Source organism: Callorhinus ursinus, unplaced genomic scaffold, assembly GCF_003265705.2.
Source record: "Callorhinus ursinus isolate GAN/ISIS: 27379988/994484 unplaced genomic scaffold, GSC_fseal_2.0 scaffold21, whole genome shotgun sequence".
NCBI lineage: Eukaryota > Metazoa > Chordata > Mammalia > Carnivora > Otariidae > Callorhinus > Callorhinus ursinus.
In genome coordinates, this window is record NW_027397083.1 from 14,009,298 (window position 1) to 14,034,742 (window position 25,445).

General features: G+C 41.4%; 1 protein-coding gene across 4 annotated transcripts in view; it reads right to left on the reverse strand.

Annotated features, from left to right (window-relative positions):
* The window catches only part of TRIM44 (tripartite motif containing 44), a 118,320-nt gene extending 98,215 nt beyond the window's left edge, over positions 1 to 20,105 (reverse strand). For 2 of the 4 annotated variants that reach the window (XM_025878345.2, XM_073904750.1), the window contains exon 1: positions 19,106 to 20,100. In XM_025878345.2, the coding sequence (XP_025734130.1) occupies positions 19,106 to 19,774 (669 nt within the window). In that variant the 5' untranslated portion in view covers positions 19,775 to 20,100. Of the gene's footprint in view, positions 1 to 19,105 lie in introns of all 4 variants that reach the window. The other 2 variants (XM_025878347.2, XM_073904751.1) reach the window with 2 other exon arrangements.
* Between the last annotated feature and the right edge of the window lie 5,340 nt (positions 20,106 to 25,445).

The window sequence follows — 25,445 nt, forward strand, 5'->3', positions numbered from 1 at the left end:
ATCTACCTATTTGACAGAGAGAGACACAGCGAGAGAGGGAACACAAGCAGGGGGAGTGGGAGAGGGAGAAGCAGGCTTCCCGTGGGGCAGGGAGCCCGATGCAGGGCTCGATCCCAGGACCCTGGGATCATGACCTGAGCCGAAGGCAGACACTTAACGACTGAGCCACCCAGGCGCCCCGTGTTTTAAATTCCTTAAGGGTAAGAACTATGGCTTCTATCTCTGTATCTGTGCCCAGCATCAAGAATGATTTGAAAAAGTCTGCTGAACAAATGAATGAACGAACATGCAATCTTAAGACATGAATGACCTAACTACAATACATGTGTGTAGCATGCTCCAAAATCACATAAATTAGTTTATTTTATCTCAACTCCTGTGTAGCATCAGGTAGGATCATCACCTGCATCTCACCAGTGATGAAAGGAAGCATGAAGAAGTAAAATGACTGACATTTTTTATGGGGGAAGGGATAATCAAAAGGGAAAATATAAACAAACACTACAAATATCTGTTACTCAAAATCGGTCTCAGAATCAGTAATATTTTCCAAATTTGCACAACCAATTCCAATTCCTCTAAGGAAATTCTTACTAAGACCCCTTTATGTAGATTAAAATAGACTAGAGCCTCAGTCTTGTTCTACCTCTAACTCCCTTTCTCTCCCAAGTCTATCCAGCAAAAGCCTGGTGTAACATGATCAGATGGGGAGCTTTAGATATGCTCTCCAAACACAGTGTAGTTGACATTCCCATTCTAGTTGGTGTTCTAAATTTTAATAATTTGTAGTTTTAAAATGATGGTTTACAACTCTCCAAATTTCATCACCAATTTAAATCTTTAATCTCTGTGATCTCTCAGCAGACAGCTGGGAAAAAGAATCTGGAGGTCACATACCAGAGAGTGGGTGAGACCTGAAGTACCTAAAAAAGGGTTAAGTTGCCAGACACAATCCTGCTTTTATGAGACGATCAGACAATAAAGCCTGTCTGGTGATATCATTTCTGTAACCTGCTTCTCATTGGCTGAACAAGCAGGTCACTTGTCCCTGGAAAGCTCTCTTCCCCCACATCCCAGCTGCCAGCGCCCATTTTAAGTTCTTCAGCAAAAGCCCTGATATATTATGACTTCCCCCCTGGCTCTAGAGAACAGAAAGGAATGCACCAAAACTGTGCCTTAAAACATTCAGAAAAGACACAGAACGACGAAGGCATCCCTCAGAAGCAGACGGCACTTTTGCAGGCAGATGTGCCTTGTGTGGAGAGATAAGGGAACCCTTAGCCTTCTTTCATAAAAATACAGTGTGTCAGCAGAATCCTCCCTCCTTTCACCAAGCATCAGCAGCACTGCCTACCCAGGGGAGAGACAGAGGAAGATGCACTGATATTCTCCCTTCCAGGCCCCCACCCCCGTTTTTGAGAATTATTCTCAGAGATTAACTGGGGTTCTACATTGAGTCAGCAATACCCAGTTTCTAAATGGGTGGTGAAGAAAATATTCCTCAATGGCTTTCTTTTCTACCCATAAAATAAGCAGATGGTCAGAAAGGAGAGGCTCCACTGGGCAGACCTGCCTCCAACAGCTGCAGGGCTGGAGCAAAAGTATAAGTGGATGACGCTGGCCCCAGATTCACCAGCTTTCTTTCCCCACACACTTTCCGTACCTCAAAAAGCCTTGTATACAGATGTTTGCGCTACCCAGCAGTCACCCTTGGTCACACCTGGGACCTAGTAATGCACACGTCAGGGGTAGAGTCTAATGGCTTGATCCATCTTTGGGAGGACAGACTCACAAAGAGGCTCTGCAGGCCTCAAAAGCAGGTTCATGACATTTCGGCAGGTAATTCTTGGATCCTGGGTACTGGAAGAGTAGTCAAGAAGGGTATGGGCAGAGGCCCTCTAAAGGAAGGGCCCTCTAAAGCATGCAGCATAGGGTAGGGGTGCAGGGTTATCTAGGTCTAAGGTGGTCTCTGAGTTTGAGTGTCCCCAAGAGCAAAGGGTGGTTATCAAGTTTTAGTGAATTATCTGTTTGCAAAGGGTAGTCATCAGTCAAAAGGTAACCAGGATCAGAAATTATACCCTCATACTTCCCTATTGTGGTGGAATAGAACAATTGCCTCTGAAAACTGTGTTCTAATTGAGAGGTGGACCACGACAGTAACAAAGGGCAGGCTAATTCTAACCTCATAGACATTTGGTTCCATAAATGTCCTGATTCTACTGTGTTAGCCCTTGCGGCCAGCACTATGAGTGGTGAAGTCAGAGTCTCCTGATACCGTTATTCTCCACCTCCATCCCACCTAATACCTTCCAAGAACACAGGAGTTCAACGTGAACATACCTTGTTTACACACCTCTTTCCTGCCCTGAAAGAGTGTAGAATAAAAAGAAACAAGTGGTATGTTGTGACACCCACCTCTCAGAGTTTGATTAATCTGTGAGGATGCAGCATGCTTCAAAAAAGCCAACTCCTGGGGATGAGTCATAACAAAGCCTAAGAAAGGACAAATGCCTTACACTTGAAGTTATTCTTTATTCTCCAAAGCACTTTTATATGCTCTTTCACTGGCATTTCCCAATAAACCTAAAAACTAGTGTATTCACACTTTACAGCTGAGAAAATGGCTTGCAGAAATCAAATGAGGAACCTAAAAATCACAGGGCTCATACACTCTGTCATTGGCATTTCACAATTACACAGTTAACTAAGAGGTGGTGTATTCTCACTTTACAATGGTCAAAAATGGTTCTCTGGAAGTCAAGCAATGCCCCTCAAATCACAAAGCTAGTCAGTCAGCAGCAAAACAAGGATCAGAACAACCCAAATGAAAAAAGATTTACAATATATACAACAGAAGAGGTTGGTGTCAACAATACATAAGAAAATACAAAAAGGATCCTTATGAATAAGAAAAAGTCAAATAAGCCCAAAAGAAATCCAAACAAAGGATATGACATAATAGAAATGCAGAATGGCTAACATGCATACTAAAAGATGTAAAAGATGCACGAACTTACTAGCAATTAAGATATTTCTTATCCATCATACTGAAAAAAAAAGTTCTGATCTGATATCAAGTGATGAGGGGCTTTGGAGAAACTAGGGACTTCCATATGTTGCTGATACAAAATGATGAAGCTACTTTGAAATCACATACCTCGCCAGTCCATTTCTCTCTTTATCCCCTTAAGAAAACCTAGCTCATGTGTCAAGAAGGCACGCACAGAATATTTATGGAAGCACTGTTTGTAGTACTGAACAAACTGGAAACATTCTAAACATCCATCAATGGTGGGTGGCTAAATAAACTCTGGAATTAACAAAGTGTGGAATATAATATAGCAAATAAAAAGAATAAAGTAGATCTGTTATGTGCCTGGATACAAACAAGACGTAATGAATTTTTTTTAAACTTGCAAAAGGATACATACTATAAATAACATTTATAAAACAAATAAACAAAAAACTGTTACTCTCCATGGGTGCTATATATGTACGTAAAACACCTGAAAGAAATGATTGGAGTGACTGCTATTGCACACAGTAGTAGGAAGAGTCTTAGACTTAACTAAAGGTAGTCCTACTGTCTAAGATTTAGAATACATGAAGGTAGGAGTGAGCAAGGGAGGACAGACCTATGGCTTCTTCATTGCTTCTCTACGTGCGTTTGCTTAAATACTGTTCCCTTTACACCACAAACAATGAACCGGCAGGTACAAGAGAGGATTCTTTACCTGTTTATGTACAGATTTCAGGGTGTTTAAAACCCCTAAAACTGTGTACAAAATTTGGAATGTACATGTACTTTTCTAGGGAAAGGGACATTAGCTTTCCTCAGAGTACCAAAAAAGTTTAACTTTCCATGTTAAGACAATTGCACACAGAGAAAAAAGACCCAGGTTCTATTCCTACTTCTGCCACTACCTACGTGAGCCTGGAAAAGTCATTTTATATCTTTGGATTTCTATTTCTCAATGTGTGAAGGAAGAAAATGGACCAAATCAGAATCTACAAATTTGTAGCCTGCAGCCTACAAAACTTTTTTTTTTTTTTTGGACTTCTAGAGTGTTATCCCACACAGCATACTTGGAATTTTAAATTAGTTGCCAGCATTTAAAAATCAGGAGATATGACCTAACAATAAAGATTTCCAGCTTCTTTTGAAAATCTGAAAGATCTCATTGTACTGGGCTCTCATTCCCACATGGCAGCAACTGGCTAAAGCTAAGCAGCAGCTATCCGCTTTACACCAGGCAAGCTCTCTCCAGTTTGCCATGGTTACCCTGGTTTGCCTCCCGATTTACGTTACCTTCCTGGTCCCTACGGACATCTGAAGTTGCTATCCCTGGAAGTAACACTCTGAAGGTTTTCTACCTCTAAGGGTCCTTGTATTTGAACACCAGAAACCTGGGATGTCTCTCTTTAAAGGGGGTGAGAACACCTCATAAACACATGTTCATCCATTTACCCCCAGAACAAAAAAAGTAATATAGCTCATTTTAATGTAAACGTCCTTTGAAAATGTGTGAGGAGCAGAAACAAAAGTGGAATATGGTAGGTGAAAGCGGCATCAGAACAAGAAATATCTCTTGACTTTTGTCTCTTGACAAGAAGTATCTCTGTTTAATGGGAGTTAGTCTAGTCTAATGCCAATAACCAGCTGGGCACCAAAAGAACAGTAATTTCTCTGTAGAACTATAAATGTTAATCACTTAAACATCCTAAGCTGGCTCCTAAATACTGAATTCTGTATTATAAAAACTCAGAAGATGCTGAGTTCAGAAAGGATACTGGCTGGCTGTTTTAGGTTTTTTCGTATCCCACTGGCCTTGTGTTGGTAACATGCTTTTAAAAAGAAAAAAAAAAAAAGATCAACCCAACTTTCTATTTTTACAAAAAGTTTTTTTGGGGGGAAAGCAGTGGAAACAGACCAAAAGACAGAATATACAACAAGTCCTCCTAAGGAATCAAATCAGAAAGCAAAGGCCTTGTCAAAAGGAAATGAAACTGAATTTTTTATCACCATGCCATGTACAAAAATTCTTTACCAACATCACTTGATTTTCCAGCTCCAAGTCTACTCCTATGTCAGGCAACTACTTTTATACAGTTGCTCAGATCCAAAATCATTTTTGGTTCTGAGAAACCCATCACCAAGTCTTTTAGAGCTAACTCTAAAACACGTGCCACCTCCAACTACTCTTCACCATCTGTGCTACTCCTCAGGCCAAGCAACAGCACTGTTCTCCTTCTTGCTACTCTACCGTCCACCTCCACACAGACACCAGAGCGAAAGTCTAAGAACCTAAGTCATGTCACTCACTCCCTTGCTTGAACAGTCTATGGCTACTCAGAAGAAAATCCAAAGTCCTCCTCACGACCTACTTGGTAATCTGATCTCAACTACTACTCCCTCATCCCGTACCCTTACTCAGTTATTCTCCAGCCATCTCTTTTATCTCCCAGCAAGCTTCCTTCACCTCAGAGCCTCTTCACATGCTGTTCCTTCCACTTGGGCCACCATGCCCCCCGATCTTCCCATCACTGGCTCAAAGTCTACCCAAGTCACTACCTCAAACAACTCCTCACGTCCTTAAATAGCCTCCCTCTCATTCCCCCAACACTCCCCTCCTCCTTCCCCTAGTTTTTCATCCCTAGTATTTACCTTATCATCATTTGAAATATAATTTACTGCCGAACTTCCTTATGTCTGTTTTGCTCATACCATATAAGCTCCATGAGAACAGGAACTTAGGACTACTCACTGTTAAATTCCCTACTGTTCCAAACACTATACCTGATTGAATAAATAGATCAAAGGAAAAAATCATCATGCTACAAACTTCAACCACTACATAAAAATATCTTAATAAATATTTTACCTCAAAGAACTGTGGTAAAAATTAGATGAGATAACATGTAGGAAGCTTAGGGGCACCTGGGTGGCTCAGTCGTTAAGCGTCTGCCTTCGGCTCAGGTCATGATCCCGGGGTCCTGGGATCGAGCCCCACGTCGGGCTCCCTGCTCAGCAGGAAGCCTGCTTCTCCCTCTCCCACTCCCCCTGCTGTGTTCCCTCTCTCTCACTCTCTCTGTCAAACAAATAAATAAAATTAAAAAACAAAAACAAAAACATGTAGGAAGCTTATAGTACAGAACCTGGCACATACTAAGTTCTCAGTAAGTTTTAGTTATCGTTGTTGTTGTTATTAATTGAATGACAACATACTGAGGCACTACTAAGTACCAAGTACTGAGATAGAGAAGGGATGAACAGAAAAAAATGACAAATAATCTGTTATTAATCAAAATACTTTGTAAAATATCTAGGAAGAAAACTTCAGGTAGAAGAGAAAACAGTTTTAGAATATTCAGAAAGTATTAAATACTTTCATACAGAAGGTAAACATCAGAAAACTGTGTTGGTACAACTTTAAAGTTTAGATGTAAGTGGAAATAATTAAAATGGGGGAGTAGAGGCAACATGGGGTGGTGGAAACAACATGTACTTTGGCATCAGACTTGGGTTCAAACCCTAGTCCTTCTACTACTTACTGGTTAGGTGACCTTCCGCAAAGTTCAACCTCTTTGAGTATCAGTTTCCTCATCCGTAAAATGAGAATCATAGTAACATAGCTTATTGTGGTTGTTGTACTAAGATCAGTTGACACAATGAATGAAAAGCACCTGACCTAAAACCACTCAATAATTATTATTACTATATTCTCATCTCTGGAAAGAGCCTCAAAATTCAACAGCAGAATTTCTACACTGTCTCAGTTTTATAACCTCAGCTGAAGACCAGTATTTTCATTCTTCATGCGTGTGAAGTCAGAGCCTACCACTCACAGCTTACACCCCACCAGGGTTCACACCAACCCAAAGGGCAGAGAGAACAGAAGGGTGCCTATAATATCTCTCTCATGACTGCCTACTGGAAAGAAAATGGAGGCTATTTCCTAACCAGAAAATAAAGAATGTATTGCCCCTGCCTCCCCTCTGCTTCTATAAAAATTTCCCACAGTTCAGAATGTAAAACAGAATTTAAAGAGGACAACCAGCAAGACTTGTGAACCTAAAATTAGACCTACCAGCTGTGTTTTGGTTAGCTAGTGCATAAGGCACCAGCAGGACACTGAAACATACAGGAGCCTCTTCTACAAGACAAGTTTTTCTTCAGCATATCTACCCACCAGAATAAAGCAGGCAGAAGGAGCAGAAGGAGAGGGGGCTGAACACTTTTCACCCAAAGAAACTTGGTGTCCAGAACTTCTACTGCTGCCAGACTAACTGGTTTGGAACTGAACTCGGAATAGAACCTTAGATGGCTTTATAATGGTAATAAGAATGAGCCACCAATGGCTGAGGGCTTATTATCCTCCAGGCACTACGCTAAGCTCTTGAGAAGTATGATCTTTGTTCCTCACTATAACCCAACAAGAAGAAGCAATTATTATGCCGATGTTACAGATGAGGAAACCAAGACTCAGAGAGGCTGAGTGAATTATCCTACATGACACAGCTAATAAATACTCAAATTCATAGATTGCAAAGCCAACTAATGCAAGACTGCTTGGTCCTTCATTTCATTCTCCCATTTTTCCTTAGTAACAGACCCCAGCTTTTAGCTGGACACACTGTAGCCTGAAGAAAAGACTTTTCCTAGACTCCCTTGCAACTAGAAAAGGCCACAGGACTGAATTCTAGCCAATGAAACAGAAGCAGCAATGTGTGCAACTTCTGGAGGGTTTCCTTAAAATGGAGGGGTGTGTCCTTCTTCACTTTCCTATGCCTGCTATCCTGGAACTTGGATGTGCTGGCTCAACTCCAGCAGTCAACTTGGTCCATGACAAGGACTATACCCTAAGGGTGGCAGAGTGGAGCTAGAAAGAGCATAGATTCCTAATAACATCACAGTTCCTCCACACCAGCCTTAGACTGCTTACATCCAGACTTCGTTTACACAGAGAGAAATAAGTATCTGTTTGAGTTGCTATTATTTTGGATTTTTCCAAATTATTCCATTATATTAGATGCAGCTGAACTAATGTAAACATTGATACACTAAACCATTATGCAATACTGTCTCTTTCAGTTCTTCATCAACACCCTAGAAACCAGATGAGATATTTCATATCATATATTCACCAAATATTCCACACACATCTACTACTCAACAGGCACTGTGCCAGGTACTGGGAACAAAGATAAACAACTTATAGTAGTAACCCTAGAAGAGTTTATAACTATAACCCACACGGGACATGGAAAAAAATAACATCAATAGAGTATACTGTAATTAATGCTACAGTTAATGTATATAGTCTGTTGCTATGGGAACACAGGAGGGCTACCTAGCAGTCTAGTCTGTACTTACCTAGTACAATCCTATCCATCCTGTCCACATTGAATACCATTCCTGCCGAGAAATCTTTCCTGATTCCATGTTTTCAGCTGAAATTAATTTCTCTTTTCTTTGAGCTCCCATAGTATACTGTTTGTACCTCTCCTCTATTTATACACAAACAAGCACCTGAAAAGACTGTCTTTCCTATTAAACTATAAGCTTCCTAATGTCAAAAACTTTTCTTTACTCTCAATATTCGTCACACAGCTCACCATAAATGCTCAAATATTATTCAGATAAATAAGATTAACCTAAAATACCAGTCTTTAATGCTAACTATATGCTGCTACAGCTTGTACACATTAAAATGAATGTTTCCTCTAATACTCTATTGAAGTTAAAAGCAGATTTCTTTGCTACCTGACCAAAAACTAGTTAAACACATCTGAAGTGAGTTTAAGATATAGTTAAATGTTCAACAAGAATATGGTTATCTGGCCTACATTATGGATTGAGCCTTTAGCATATCTGAAGGATTTTGTTTTTTTAATTCTTCATTCATTTTGTGAAATTATATGAAAAGGACATCAATATTAGTATTTTTTTCTTTGATGCCATGTTGGCTTGATCTATGACAGTGATACACACACACACCCCCAAAACAAAAACAAAACACACATACAAAGGATTTAAGTCTGCCAGGGCCAGAATTCTGTGTTTCCTACCCCATTCTCATCTCTACCCCACATATCAGGACCAAAGCTTTTGTTCCACCTATTCCTTGTATATATTCTGCCCCCTCTCTTCTGACAGTCCATGAGCACCTATGCTCCTTCCTGCCACACAAGTTTAGACTGTGGCTCTGGATATTAAAAGAACCAACTGGGACAGGAATATGAAACTGAGGGGGTCATCTCAGACTGAACTGTAAGTTCAAGCAGAAGACACGCTGAGCACTGACATAGATCCACCTTTGGCTTCTCAGTCTTGTGTCAGATGCAAGGGAGGAGAAGAGGTGGGTACACCAATGAATAGACAGGGCAACTTCTATATTGTGGGTTGTAGTCAAGAAAAGCTGATGTCACAGGCACAGAGTCCTTTATTCTCAGAGGGGTTTAAGAATAATAAGACTATTGCATCAGCAGCCTTACCCTGAAAAGCAATAATCTAAGACTACATAATGCCCATTAACCCATTCTATTTTGATCGAGAGGTCAGGGAAGAGAAAAAGAAGGCAATGGATTCTTGGGAGAGAGAGAAGGAAAAACTTGGACCTTTTCTCAAGAGTCAGCTATTAAGACTCCTGGCTAAGCTCTGCCACTTTCCAACTGTATGACCCTGGGCAAGTTACGTGATCTCCCTATGCTTCAGTTTCCTTCCTCTGTAAAATAGAGATAATAATAAAATGTACTTTGGGCCACCTTGGTGGCACAGTTGGTTAAGCATCCGACTCTTGGTTTCGGCTCAAGTCATGATGGTAAAACTGAGCCCTGCATTGGCTCTGTGCTCAGTGCAGAGTCTGCTTGAGATTCTCTCTCCCTCTGCCCCTCCTGCTTGTGCTTGCATACATGCTCTCTCTCAAATAAATAAATCCTTTAAAATAATAAATAAAATGGACCTCTAGGATTGTTATGAGGATCAAATTAATATGTATAAAGAGCTTAGAACAGTGCCTAGCACGTAAGTAGTAATATAATAAGTGCCAGCTATTAATCTGTTCTGGCTCCCAGACACCAACCATGATAAGTCATCTTGATAGTATGCACCCTTAACTCTGTGGTCTTCCTCCCCAAAACCACTAACTCTAGTCTAATCATGAGATGAACACAAGACGAATCCCAATAAAAGGACATTCTACAAAATACCTGACAAATTCCGGAGATTTTGATTTACCTGGCGTGGATGGGGCCAATCACAGGTATTTTCTAAAGAATCGCCCTCCACAGATGATTCAGAAATGTGGTACCAAGGTGAGAAACACTCTGTTTACTTTGCTGACCTCACCTCTTACTCCTCCTTCACTCCCCTCTGCTTCATAATGACCTTTTTATTGTCCCCCCAAGACCCCGAGCACACCTCTACCTTAGAACCTTTGCATTCACTATTCTTTCTACCTTAACCACTACTTCTCCCAGAATTTTTCTTTTTACATTATCAGGTATAATTTTAATAATGAAGATTATTAAAATAATAAAGATTATACAAAGAGTCCATGCTTTAACAGGACACAATGAGACAGCTTTTCCCGTGTTCAACCCTGCAGAAGCTCTCCAGGACCTCCCCACAAGCTCATACTCCCTCCATAGGGTAGTATTTTTACCTGTGCTAACAGAACATTAAAACTGCGAGAATTATGACATTCTTCTCACTTCAAGAGCCAACTATCCCTTTATGAAAAGTTGTAGGAACCAAAGCAACAGTCTCTGCTACAAATCACTGAACTTTGTGCAAGCGGTACTTAATTGGTAACACAAAAGAAGGGTTTTCCTAGATCTTTGCTAGATCTCATAAATTCAGGTCTCTGCCCATATGTCATATGCTCAGAGACGCTTTCCATGACTACCTCATCAAAATGTAACCCTCTGCTGCCATGCCACTCACTCCTTCACTACTATGACATGCTGATTTCATAGCACATACTACCATCCCAAATTACCTCTCTTTCTCCCCAGCTAGAGGGAAAACTCCATGAAAGCTAGGGCCCTGTCTGTCCTCGTCACTGTATTAAATCCAAGACTTACTACAGGTTAAGTAAGTATATTTTGAAGGGTTGACTCAAATGGGCAATCCCAGAACTGTAGGCCTCTCTCATAAACTTTCCATAGAACCGTATGGGGCTGCTCTAACTGACAGGAAGCCATTCCCTTGACCTTAGTCTTAGTTTGTCTTATTCTAAACAAATAAGTAAGATACTGAAACATTCTGTAGCCAGAGCTGCATGGTTTTATTAGAAGATAACCCAAACCTTTCAGACAATTAAAAATAATATAATTAGATATGTTTTTGGCAGACCTTCAACCTTCTGCCTCCCTACCAGAGCTGCTGCTTATGAGCTGACTAAAGAGCCAGAGTCATGGACCATGATGGGATACAGCAGTGACATACCTCCGTTCCTAGCCCTCCTGGAGCCGCAGCTGTTCTGAGCATATGCCTATATCCTCCGAACCACCCTGCCCCTAGGGCTCCCTCACCGGCTCTTCTCTGCACTTGTTCCCAATGCTGCTTAACCACACATTCTGCTCCCCAAATACTCATCTGAAAGGCACACTCGAGGGCAAAGGGTGTGGCTTCAATCCCTTTGGATCTGTCCATAAGAAAGCCATGTTAAGAACTCCACGGATGCTCATAAGCATCTGCTGAACTCTGCTTACCACTTGTCCTTTAGCCATTTTATAACTCTATCTTTCCTTCAGTGATCCTACAGTGCACTAGACACATACTTTTGAAATCACAGGACACATCCATTAATATGCAATATAATTAATTTAGTGTGAGAATCCAGAATTGTTTTGAACAGAATAGAACAATAACAGAAAACATCATATCTGGTAAGGCATACAGTGTTCCATTTAAGTTATTTAAAAGTGTGTGTGTGTGTGTGTGTGTGTGTAAACAAGGTTACAATGTAAAATTTACTTCCCCTATTGTAGGTTATGTTCAATTTTTTAAACTACTGGCCTAGAGTTCTGAGAACATCTAATTGCACTTCTATTGTTCAACAAAAATGACTCATTAATGCAGCTATGAATGCAAATCCCCTTGACAATATAAGAATTTTCATATGAATAAACCCATAAACCAGATCAAGTTCCTTTGTCAGACCCAATGACCCATTTTCAGAGCCAGAAATTATGCTAAGAGAAATGTGCATATCTGGATGAGAGGTTATAAACCAGATGAGAGATCATAATTTGGGCTGTGTAACTATACTTCTATGATAAAGCTGGAACACACACACAATTCAAATTTGGACCCACAAAAATCCTTTGGAGACAGAAACTTCAGGCCCCTCTTGCCATACAGTCATCTTGGTTCTCTGCCCTTCTGAAGTTTGCTTTACTCTAAGAGTCAGCAACCCTTGGCAACAATTTGGCTTTCCTCCACCAATACCAGCCACTCACAGCCTGGTTAGGCACAAAGCTATCAGAACATGTATGTTTAACCAGACTCTTCATATTAATAATAAAAACAGCAGCTAACATTTACTGAAAACTTACAATGTGTTAAGCATTGTTAAAGTGTCTTATCACAAACTAAACCATTTTATTCACATGAAAATCCTGTTTTATTTCGTAACTGCATACCCATTTTAGAGATATGGAAATAAGACCAAATTGTTACATAGCTTGCCCAATGTCAAAAAGCAAGTGGCAGAGCTAGGATACTTTCTGTTCCTCTCTACTCCTACACTGTTTCATTTTTTTCTGTATAACATGCACTACATGTGTATTTGCTAATTGGTTTTTCTCTATTTCCTTCTAATATAATGTAAGCTCCAATAGAATTAGGGACTTTCTCCATTCTGCTCACTGCTATATCCCCAATGCTTAGAAGCTCCTGCCCTTGGGCAATACTCCATAAATACTGGCTGAATGAATGCAGTGTAACAAAGACCCTGTTCCCTCACCATCACCATGCTGTGCTACTTTTAATATTCCAAGAGCCTTACTCTCTTCCAATAAGCAAATGTACACTGGCCTCAAAACATTTGAAACCAGAGTGAACTGAAACTAATTAAAGCTGCAACCAAATTCTGATCAAGCTCAAGTCTTTACTGGATCAAAATAATCAGCTCCTCATCCTAGCTGCCTAGTAGAGTAAATGGCATACCACTTCTGAGAGGGAGAAAAGAAAATACTACTCTAGTGTCTATAGTTCTTTTAAACACAATGTCTAGTATTAGATGAAAAATGATGCGATATGAGAAGAATTATGAAAATATAAAATCAAACCCCAAAAGATTCAAAGAAATAGTTTTAAAAAATAACCAAATAAGCATCCTAGAGTTGAAAAACACAATATCATTAATTAAGAATTTAACAAATGACATACAATGGAATATTTGTAGCTGTCAAAAAAATAGATAAATAAATACATAGACATATCTATGGAGTGATTTCCAAGACATACTGCTAAGTTAAAAAAGCAAAGCAAAAAAGAGAATTTATATCGCCCAAAACCCCATTAATTCCAATTTCACCATGAGAAAATCATCAGACAAATCCAAACTAAGAGACATTCTACACAACACCTGACTAGCACTCCTCCAAACTATCAAGTTCATCAAAAGCAAAAAAAAAAAATCTAATGTGACCACAGGATCCTGGTAATTAGAGGAAACACTGGTGAAATTCTAATACTGTCTATAGTTTAGTTAGCAATACTGTTCCAATGTTAACATAAGAGTACAGGAGGGGCGCCTGCGTGGCTCAGTTGGTTGAGCAGCTACCTTCAGCTCAGGTCATTACCTCAGGGTCCTGAGATCAAGCCCCATATCGGGCTCCAGCTCAGTGGGGAGTCTGCTTCTCCCTCTCGCTCTGCTGCTCCCCCTTCTTGTGCTCTCTCTCAAAATAAAGAAATAAAAATTAAAAAAAAAAAAGAGTACGGGAAGCGGCTCTCGATCTGAGGACATTTACTGATCTGCAAAAAATTGGGCTGTGCATTTGATAGGGGTTACAAAGTGAGGTGGAAGAGAAGGTAAGAGAAAGCAAAGCTGTGGCATGCTCAGAGTGAGAACACTTATTGTTTTTTAATTTGTTTGTCTTTTAAGTAATGTCTACACCCAATGTAGGGCTCAAACTCACAACCTTAAGATAAGAGTCAGATGTGGGGTACCTGGGTGGCTCAGTCATTAAGTGTCTGCCTTCAGCTCAGGTCATGATCCCAGGGTCCTGGGATTGAGCCCCGCATCAGGCTCCCTGCTCTGCCGGAAGCCTGCTTCTCCCTCTCCCACTCCCCCTGCTTGTGTTCCTGCTCTCGCTCTCTCTCTCTGTCAAATAAATAAATAAAATCTTTAAAAAAAAAAAAAAAAAGATGAGTCAGATGCTCTACCAACTGAGCCGGCCAGGTGTTCCCAGAGTGAGACACTTAAAAGAACCCTTTCCACACGGACTTTGGATGCTTTCACCCCTGCCAAAGAGTAAAATCCTAGAATAAAGACAAACTAAACTTGCCACTATCTCACCCTCCGGAGGGGACTGTGGGAGTGTTGCCTTGGAGCTGAACAGAAGGAGGGGAGGAGCTGCAGGGCTGGATGAAAATGAAATCTTTAAGAAGTTGTAAACTTAGGCAGGTACCTCCTGAAAATCTGATCCAAGAAATCTCAAGCAATTCATTTAGTTTAAGGGGGTTCTAAACAAATTGTACTCTCAGGCCTTAGCACAAGCAAAGTCAATCCTCTTTCGAAGAATACAGCTTCATGCCAAGGCTTGGGAAACCCCCACAAATAATTTTCAAAGGCAATGAAGAGTTGTGCAAACATAACACAAAAGGAAATAAAGAAACATGAAAAACACCATCAAAAACAACAGAAGAGATCTATAAAGTCTCCACATACGAGAATTACCAAAAACAGATTATGACCAACATGCTTACTGTTCTCACAGGAATAAAGAGAACAGCTACAGTATGAAGGAAGACAGAGGATATGATTCACAAATCTATACTAGTACACTTGAGAAGTTAAACAAAATGGACAAACTTCTGGGAAAATGTAACTTATCAAAACTGACCTAAGGAAAAATAGACAACTTGGACAGACCTATGACCATTAAAGACACTGAATTCATAATCAAAAATAGAAAACAAAGTAACAAAATTCTCTCTCTTTCTCTTCTCAGGCCCATCAGCTTCCATGGTCAGTTCTACCAATCATTCTAGGAAGAAACATACCAATCTTAAGCAAACACTTCCAGAGCATTACGAGAGAGAAACTATGTGAGAAGCAATACACTGTGACTCCTACTACAAAGCCAACTTAACCTGGATAGCAAAATCTCATACAGGCAGTACAAAGAAGAAAATTTACAAGCTTATTTCTCCCATAAATACAAATGAAAAAAATCCTAAATTATTAATAAACCAAATTTAAAAACATGAAGATACTTCACCATGACAAAGTTGCATTTATCCCAGAAATGCAAAGCTGCTTTAATTGTAAAATACAATGACATGAAGGGATGGAAATAAGACCATATTTATGCACGCCCATCTTTCTGTGTACAAATACAACAAGAAACATTTGAAAGATGTGCAAAAAACTAATAAAAGTGGTCACCAATAGTTGCTGGGGAAGAAACCAGGAGAAAAGGACAAAGGTGAACTAGAGACTTTTGAGACATGTGAACATATTACTGATTTTTAAATTTAAAAAATCAATTAGGGGTGCCTGGGTGGCTCAGTCATTAAGCGTCTGCCTTTGGCTCAGGTCATGATCCCGGGGTCCCGGGATCGAGCCCCGCATCGGGCTCCCTGCTCCGCGGGGAATCTGCTTCTCCCTCTCCCTCTGTCTGCTGCTCCCCCTGCTTGTACTTGCTCTCTGCCTCTCTCTCTCTCTCTCTGTCTAATAAACAGATAAAAATCTTTAAAAAAAAAATCAATTAACATAACTTACCACATTAACCTAGTAAAATCAAATGAACACCCCAATAGATGCAGGAAAACCACTTGACAAAATTCAGTAGCCACTCAATATTAAGAAAAACTCTTGGGGTGCCTGGGCGGCTCAGTCGGTTAAGCGGCTGCCTTCGGCTCAGGTCATGATCCCAGGATCCTGGGATTGAGCCCCGCATGGGGCTCCCTGCTCAGCAGAGAGCCTGCTTCTCCCTTTCCCTCTGCCTGCCACTCTGCCTACTTGTGCTATCTCTGTCAAATAAATAAATAAATATCTAAAAAAAAAAGAAAGAAAGAAAAACTCTTAAGCTAGGATTAAAAGGGAATTTTCCTAATCTGATGAAATATATCTGTGAAAAAAAAAAACAAACTACTATCACACTTATGTGTGAAATGTAAATTATTCATCAATTAGGACAAGACCAGAATACCCACTATCACTTCTGTTCAACATTATATTGGAGGTCCTATCTAAAGTATTAGGGCAAGAAAAAAAACAACACATATAAGGATTAGAAAGAAACAAAAACTGCCCCTCTCTGCAGATAATATGGTCATGTATGTAGAATTAATCTACACATTATTAGAATATTTATGAGAATTTAGCAGACATCTTAACATAAAACTCAATACATAAAAGTTAATCATATTCCTATATACAAACAATTAGAAAACAAAAACTTTAAAATTTTTTACAATACTGTAGAATTTTAAATATCCAGGAATAAATGTCAAAATGATATACAAGATTTTTCAGAAAAAAAATTATAAAACTTTATCATGAGGCAATTTAGACCTAAATATATGAGAAGACTTTATCTTGGAATGCTGTTAATTCTCTACATATTGGTTTATAAACTCAATACAATACAAAAAACATTCTGCAGGCTTTCTTAACACAACTTTATAGTATGCTTCTAGGAAATGTAAAAGGCCAAGACTGGCTGAGACACTCTTCTAGAAGAACAAAGTGGAAGGACTTGCTCTACCAGATATTAAGACATGTTACAAAGCTATGGTAACTAAGAAACATGTTTTTCACACAGAGATACACTAACAGGTTAATGGTAGAGAACAGAAGACCCAAGAAACATATTCACAGGCATATGGACAGGTGGCACAGTAGATCCATGTAGAAAAGACAGGCTTGTCAATAAATGCTGCTAGAGCAACTGGCTACCTGCAAGAGGAAAAAATGAAATTGAGCTCCTATTTCCACTATGGGAAAAGCAATACTAAGTGGAACAAGACACGAAAAGCACTAACAATAAAGGCAATTATTGATAAATTCTACTATATTAAAATGAAGAGCTTCTACTCAAGGCACAATTTTAAAAAACAGACTAGAAGATATCTGCAACCCACTGAAACAACAAAGAAGTCAGAATACGTTTCTATAAATTAATGAGAAAAAGACAACCTAACAGAAAAATGAACAAAAAAACCTCAATGGGGCACTTCACAAAAGGAGAGATAACAAAAGACACACAAAGTCCTCAGTAACTAGAGGAATGCAAATTTAAACCACAAGAAGATACGATACATGTCCACAAAATTGACAAAAATTTTAAATTCTCTAATAGCAAGTGCTGGTGATGATACAGAATAACAGGAACTCTCACACGCTCTTCATGGCAATGCAAACTGGTACAACCACTTTGGAAAATAGTTGGCAAAATCTGGTGCTATTTAAGATATGCACAGTCTGTGACCCAACAATCTCAATCCTAGGTTTACATTCCATTTCATGAACAAGAATGTCTATACCAACATTGTTTATAATAAGAGAAACCTCAGAATCTGGAAATCGGATGTTCATCACTGATAGAAGAGGTAACTTGTGGCATAGTCAAAAAATGGAATTCTACACAACAATGAAAATGAACAAACCACAGCTCCCACTGGATGAATCTCACAAACACAATGCTGAAAAAATGAAGCAAAACCCAAAAGAATGCACAATATGACACTAACTGTGTCAAGCTCAAATAAGTTTAGGAATGCATACGTATGTGATAAACTATAAAGATAAGCAAGGAAATATCACCACAGGAGTCCAGAAAATGGTTACCTATGGGGAAGGGAAATGGTTATAATTGGAAAGGACAGAGGTCTTCAATATTGACTAATAAGACTAATCTTCTTCGTCTTAATCTGGGTAGAGGTTACATCAGAATTTGCTTTATAATTTTTTGTTAGACTGTGTGTACGTTTTTATCTACTTTGTGTATTTTACAATAAAAAAAAGGAAAATTTCAACACAGGAGATTTTCATTAACAAAGTATTTGTTATCCCAGTGCAAGTAATTGCAAGGTTGCTTAGGGAAACAAAATCGTCATAACATGACAACATTGACTAATGAACTGGTCACTCTGCTCAAACTTTCCTCCCTGGTTAACTCCAGCAATTTCTCTGACTATAAAGATCCACAATGTAAATAAAAGGCAAATCGTTTAAAAATATGTTGGCCCAAAAAAGATTTATTAATGTCTACAACTTTCCAAACACTGTTCTAGGGGATCAGCAAGGTCCAAGATAGATAAAGGTCCTGCCCTCCTGCCAAAGATGGAGGACACAGGAACCCCCATTCCAAGTTTGTCTCCAACCTCTCATCCTCCTTTCCCAAATAATTATCACACATGAAGAACCTGAACAAAATTGGGGGCACATATGACCTTAACACAGAAACCACCACCTGTCAGGGGGTCTCTTCACTACAGAGGAACCATCTGCTTGGGTTCATCTGGCTGAAGCACGGTTTCCCATATTCTCAAGTACGCAAAGAGACTGCCTTACCAAGTCAAGGCACTAGTCTCAACAATGGCGATGCTGTGGGACTTGGCTTATATGGGGTCAAAACTCCCAAGGAATCCTTTAACTCGGATCCAGAGACCAGAGGCTCGCAATTTTCCAGAAACTGTACACTAGGTTTCATGTGTACATATATTTCCCATCGGGTCAGAGTCCAGAACTTTCAACTGATTCTCGAAGTTCAACCAAAAAGAGGGTATAAGCACTGCCCTCACTAAGTTGAACAGACTAGCCTTTTAAGGTCACGGTGAAGGCGAATGGGGCCACAACTAGGCCACCTGAGTTGAAACCCAGGTGTCCAGACCTCCAGGCCTATGCTCCGAATGCCCAATACTTACTCTTAGTTCTTCGAAGGCTTCGTCTAGGGTGGAGAGCTGGTGGCCCTGGTGAGTCCCGATGACAGGGCACAGGACACAGATGAGTTGCTTATCTTCCTGGCAATAGGTGCTCAAATCGAGCCCATGGTCCGGACACTTCCTCTTGGCCACTCTCTCTGCTTCCATTTCTATTTCTGGGTCAAATTCACTTTCCGCCTCCGTTTCTCCCTCAGCCTCAGATTCTCCTTCTTGGTTGTCTTCCTCCGCTTCGCTCTCTTGCTCATCCTCCATTTCTTCCTCACTGTCCTCTTCACTCTCTTCATCGCTCTCATCCTCGCTCTCTTCCTCCGTCTCGCTCTCTTCTTCGGATTCACTGTCTTCCTCGGACTCGCTCTCCTCCCCCACCTCGCTCTCTAGGTCCCGCTCATTCTCCACCTTGGCCTCGGCTTCTTCCTTGGCGTCGCCCTGCCCCGGGGCTCCGGCGGTCCAGGCCTGGGCGGCGCCGTGGACGTACTGGGCCAGGTGGTGGCTGGGGAACTTCTGCCTGTGCGCCTCGGCGTGGCGGTGGCAGTAGCAGAAGGCGCACTCTCGGCACACTTCCTCGGCCCCCGGAGCCTCGTCGGGCTCGCACTCGTCACACGTGCCGTCGTGCGGCAGCTCCTCGAAGGCCGCGCCCACTCCGGAGGCCATGTGGCTGCGGTGACGCGGCCCAGGCCGCTGGCCCTGGAGGAGCTCGCCGCCGGGCTTCCGCGCGGCCTCCTCCCTACTTCCTCCCCGCCCGGGTCCCGTCCCGGGCACTGGCCGCGCCGGGTCTCAGGGCAGGCTTGGGGCCGCGGCGCCGCTGCCGCCTGCTCCCGCCAGCCCCTGCCCGGCCGAGGAGCGAGGGGCCTTCCCGCCGGCTCGGCCGCTCGGCTCCCGCTGCGCTTCCTCCGGCGGCACGGGCACTTCCGGCGCGGCGGCCCCGCGCCCCCGTCGGCCCCCGCGCCGCGCGCCGCCCTGCTTCGCGCTGCCCCCGACGAGATCGCCGCGCCGCTGGCCCCGCCGCCCCGGTTCCGCTTTCCCTTTCCCTGTCAACGGCCTCCTTTCACTTCCTGAGTCATTTAAAGTGGCAAGAGCCCTTTTCCGCGTTCCCCGGGGGTTGGGAGGGGGTGTGGGGGAGGGGGCGCTCGGCCGCCCCGGAAGGAGGGGGAGGATGGAGGAGGTCTCCCGCTCGCTCCGGAGGCGGGGTCAAATTCTCCCACGGCCCTGGAAGGCGTCAACCTGACTTTTCAAGGCCGCTAGGCAGGTGTACGTGTGCATTTCAGTCTCGGTCCTTCCAGTTCGTCGCCGCCCGTCCCAGTCCCCACCGCCAGGTGTTCTGCAAGGTGCCAGGACTGAGTGGTTTTTGTTTTTGTTTTTGTTTTTGTTTTTGTTTTTACCAGACTGAACCTGATCGCTTGGGATTTTCAGAGGGCCCCGGGAAGGGTTGTGTTTGTTCTCCCAGGCTCAGGGAATTTCAGAGTCAGGCTCTGCAAACAGACATTTTCGATCCAAAGCAATACTACACTTTGTCTGTTTGCAAAGTCTATTTGCATTCCTGCTGCTTAGGGGCTTGGAATCTCTAGGGTGGCAACTTCTGCCTTTTTCTGAGTGCTTGCCTTGGGTTCCTCTGAGGAGATGTCAGGTGAAGTAGGTGGGGAGAGAGGATTTGTCCAGTCATTTTCCTTTATGTAAGGAGACCACCTAGATCCAGATTGGGTTCCGAAAGAAATGAAAGGGACTGTTATTTATTAACCAATACCGAAGTGCCCAGAATCAGGCCAGATCTTTTTGTGGCATTTTAAAAGCTGGTTTTGGAAGATCCACTGTTAAGGGTTCCCAAATCCTGGTACCACAACTTAATTGGCTTTGTGACCATGGAGACGTTAATTGATAATTCTGTTTTCCACTTTTTAAAAAGATACGTAAAATGGAAATAATGGTAATATCTATCTGATGGGGCTCCTTTGTGGATGAAATGTAAAGGTGCCTGTCTTCTGGAAGTATTCACTAGATTGTAATTATTATTATTGGCACAAATTATATTTAGTGCATATAATGACCCTTTGAAGGAAGTTTTAAACATTTTTTAAAAGATGTATTTAAGTAATTTCTACACCCAGCGTCAGGCTCAAACTCACCACCCCGAGATCAAGAGTTGCAGGCTCCATCACTGAGCCAGCCAGGCACCCCTAAACTTAATTTTTAACACATTAGGCGTTTTTGGCTGGCTGCTGGTAGTATAAGCAACGCCTAAATCCACCCCATATCTTTTGTGTTTGTATTTAGGAGCTTTTGTTTTGTATTTAGGAGAGGAAAAGGACATTTTGATCTAGTCCAGGGAGAGGCTGAGGTGTGGTTGAGCAGATGGAGGGGAATGGAGTAGTATCTGTTTTCCATTGATTCCCCTTAGGTAATTTTGAGCTAGCATTTCCCTATGATTTTCCCAAAAATGCTAGGGCATGGGGTAGGACAAAAATCATTTGAAATAATTCTCATTGTCTCCACACATATAATGTATGCTTAATCCGTGTGAGGCTTTTGTCAAAGATTTATGTTTTTGAAATCTTGTTTTTTTTAACCTCAGAACAATTCTGTAGAATGTTGGGGTGTTGGGCGGGGGGGTGGGGTGGAATCAGAAGGTTTGTTTTGTTCCAATTCCATATACGTTTGTATTTTCTCCAGTTCATTTCTTTGGAAATTATTTCTATATCTGCATTTGAAACAGGGATTGATGCACCATTCTGGAAAAAAAAATTCAACAAATGTCAACTCAAATATCAACATTAATATACCTAGTGAATAGTGAGTGTTTCTTGCTTGGTTATTTCCACCACCCCAGGCTTAAAAGGAAATAACAGGTGATACGAACATAATGTTATCACATTTAGAAAATATTTTTTCAATGAAAACAATTTTTTAATGTCTTAAAAGAAGATTTTTATGTCCAGGGTGTTTGGTGGGGAGGGACAGATGTCTTTTTATTGTCATGTTGTTGTTGTTGTTTGTTCTTAGTTTTATCTGACAGAAAGTGAAAAGATCGTACTGTGCTGTTCAGTATCTAACACTTCACAATCTTTCTTTGAATCCTCTATGGTAAGATGATCTTAGGGGCAGAAGTTGATGGAACTGTTAAAAAGGGACTTCATAAAATTCTGTCAGTGAGGTATGGCAGACTCAGACAGAACTTCTGTACCCCTCTGCACAGAAATCAGAATGGTATGATTCCCCAGGAATCTTTGGGAGCATCCAGAGATAGAAACTTTGTTATACTAATCTATTATCGCATAAAAAATTACCTCAAAAAGTAGCAGCTTAAAGCAATAAACATTTATTATCTCACACAATTTCTGTAAGCCAGGAATATAGGAGTGGCTTAGGTAGGTGGTCTAACTCCTGATCTCTTAAGAGATTCCAGTGAAGATGTTACGTGGGGCTATATTCACCTAAAGGCTTAACGAGAAAAGTAAGATTTGCTTTCAAGATGGCTCACTTACATGGCTATTGGCAGGAAGCCTTACCACTTTCTCTTGGGCTGCTTGAGCATCCTCATGACAGGGCAGTTGAATTCTCCCAAAGCTAGTGATGATCCAAGAGAGGGCAAGGTAGAAGATACAATGTCTTTTATGGCCTAAGCTCAGAAGTCACACATCATCAGTTCCAACATAGTCTATTAGTTACAGAGATCAGCCCTATTCATTGTGGGAGGATACTACACAAGGGCATGAATATCAAGAGGCAGGGATCTTTAGAACCATCTTTGATGCTGGCTACCATAGTCTGCCCTTTGGTCTCTAATGATTCACATCTCTCTCAAATGCAGTATATGTTTACTTCCTCCCAAGATCCCCTAAAATCTCAACCCATTACATCATCAGCTCAAAGTCCAGAATTTTGTTATTTAAATCAGGTGAAGCTGTAGATGAAGCTTCTGGTGTCTTAAAGGAAGCTCCTAAAGTATATAGTTCCTCTTCATCTGAATAATTATGTTCCTGCATCCAACTTACGATGGTGGGGCAGGCTTAGGATAACTGGTACAGACACTCCTGTTCAAAAAGGAGAAAAGATAGGAGACACAAAGGAGTCGCTGGTCCATAGGAAACCTGAAATCCAGTTGCACAGGTTAGAAATTCCTTGATTAGGGCTCAGTCCTACTCATGCCAGGAAATGGTTCTCCATGGCTTTTGATTTTACCCTTTGGGCTCTTGATTCCACTCTCTGAGTCATCCTTCCTTTTCTATGAAAAGTAGCCCATATTTGCAGCTATGTAATTTATCAGTCCACTTCCTGCTAGTAGAATTTAGGGGGTTGAAAGGCTCCTTTTCATTTTGTACTGTCTCTGTCCCCTTTAGTCCACACTGGCAGTGTTTCTCCCAATACAAATCTTTTAAATTTTTTTTTGTTTTTTAAAGATTTTTTATTTATTTACTTGAGAGAGAGAGAGAATGAGAGATAGAGAGCACGAGAGGGAAGAGGGTCAGAGGGAGAAGCAGACTCCCCACCGAGCAGGGAGCCCGATGTGGGACTCGATCCCGAGACTCCAGGATCATGACCTGAGCCGAAGGCAGTCACTTAACCAACTGAGCCACCCAGGCGTCCTCTTTTAAAGTTTTGTGAGTCTCCTATGACTGTAATTGAGCCACCACTCCATTGCTCAGAAGCCATACCCACAGATCTCTCTGGGATAAGCCCTTTTCTACTCTGAAGAGTCCCTCTGCAGAAGCTGCTAAGGCACTACACATCAGCTTCTTTGAATCCCTGTTGTTTGTCTGAATGATCCCCTGAATCTCTGCTGTAGGTCTTTTTAAGGTCTGAACAAAGGGTTTTATAGCTACACTCTTAGCTTCATCATTTGACGATGTGCTCCTTGCAGGATCCTAGAGTTTATTTTTGACTGGAAACCATTTCCTCATTTTAACATTATTCCTCATCTAGAGAAGATGAGAATTTTCAAGTCTAGCAAGTTCTGGATTTTTCTTTTTAGTCCTTCTCTAGATTTTCTCTTTCTTCTCACATTTTGCTGTAATAAGGAAGAAGACATCGGTCAGCACCTTCAACACTCTACCTGGAAATGTACTTAGCTAGAACATTCAATTAATTAGACACATTTTCTACCTTCCACATTCCTACAGGTGACAGTGTTGCTAAACTTCCTGCTCCTACATTACAGGGACCTCTTTGCTCCTGTTTTCAATAACATTTTCCTTATTTCCCCTTACCCCTTCATCTACAGCTTTCTTGAAAGCCATCAGGATTGTCCTCACGGTTTCTTCAAGACTTTTCATGCTTTCACTAACACTCTCCCCCAAGTCCTTCCAGCTTCTCCCACTGCCCAGTTCCAAAGCCACTCCAACGTTTTAGGTTTCTGTTACAGAAGCACCTCACTCTTCATAATAAAATATGTATTCATTGTAAACTCGTGTATAATAAATTACCCCAGAACTTTGAATCATTTTGGGGGCTGTGTTACTGGCATTGGTGCTATCCTGCCATTGTGGTTCTCAATAGCTGGAAGGCATCTCCAAGATGCTCCTGCGGAGAACAGGGCAGCTTGCATTTGATACTGGCCAGGGAGAGTGTGTGGGACTTGTAGAAATAAGTGTTGTATTCAAAAAAAAAAAAAAAATGAGGGGGTCTGTTAATTTATGTGGGTGATAGCTCTTCAATTATTAGACATTTAAACTCTATACACAGGTGGAAACTTATTTGTAGAGAGGCAAAGAAACTTGTTAAACGCTACCCAAACCAAAGGTGGCCTAGTTGGGATTCGAACTCAGATCTGTCTCGCTCCATCTTACCATATTCGCCTGTGGTGTAAATAGGTGGCAACTGTTGCCCAGTAACCTTACCTGGCTTTCCCTTCCAGCTGTGAAATCAGGTTCTATCTCCTCTATCCCAAAGGGATGAGCTGGGCTTAGAAGATTCATAACATAGTACATTTAATTTCAGAAAAAAAAATGTCTAGAAGTTGAAAGAGAAAGGTATGGAATTTCTAAGTTCACTGCTTCAGGGAAGGTATTTGCACCCCCTCAGCTGGTCCCATTCTTATGTAATTAGACTATCACTTTAGTGACTGATTGCAGTCCCCCTGCCCCAAGCCCCTGAGATCACCTAAATCTCATCTCATGCTGTTATCATATTAGCCAACAGCTTATTAAAGTCGGTGCAGTGAAATATGGTATCCCCTGGCCAATCCCAACCCTGTGGAAATATAAAGAAGAAAGCCTCTAAGGCTGGGCCTCTTTCTGTTCCTCAAAAGCCTGTTGAAGTTGAATGCCAAAATGATGCCTTGGCCCGACACTCTTCTGAACGTTTTCATTTCAACCAGTTCTGACAAGTGAGT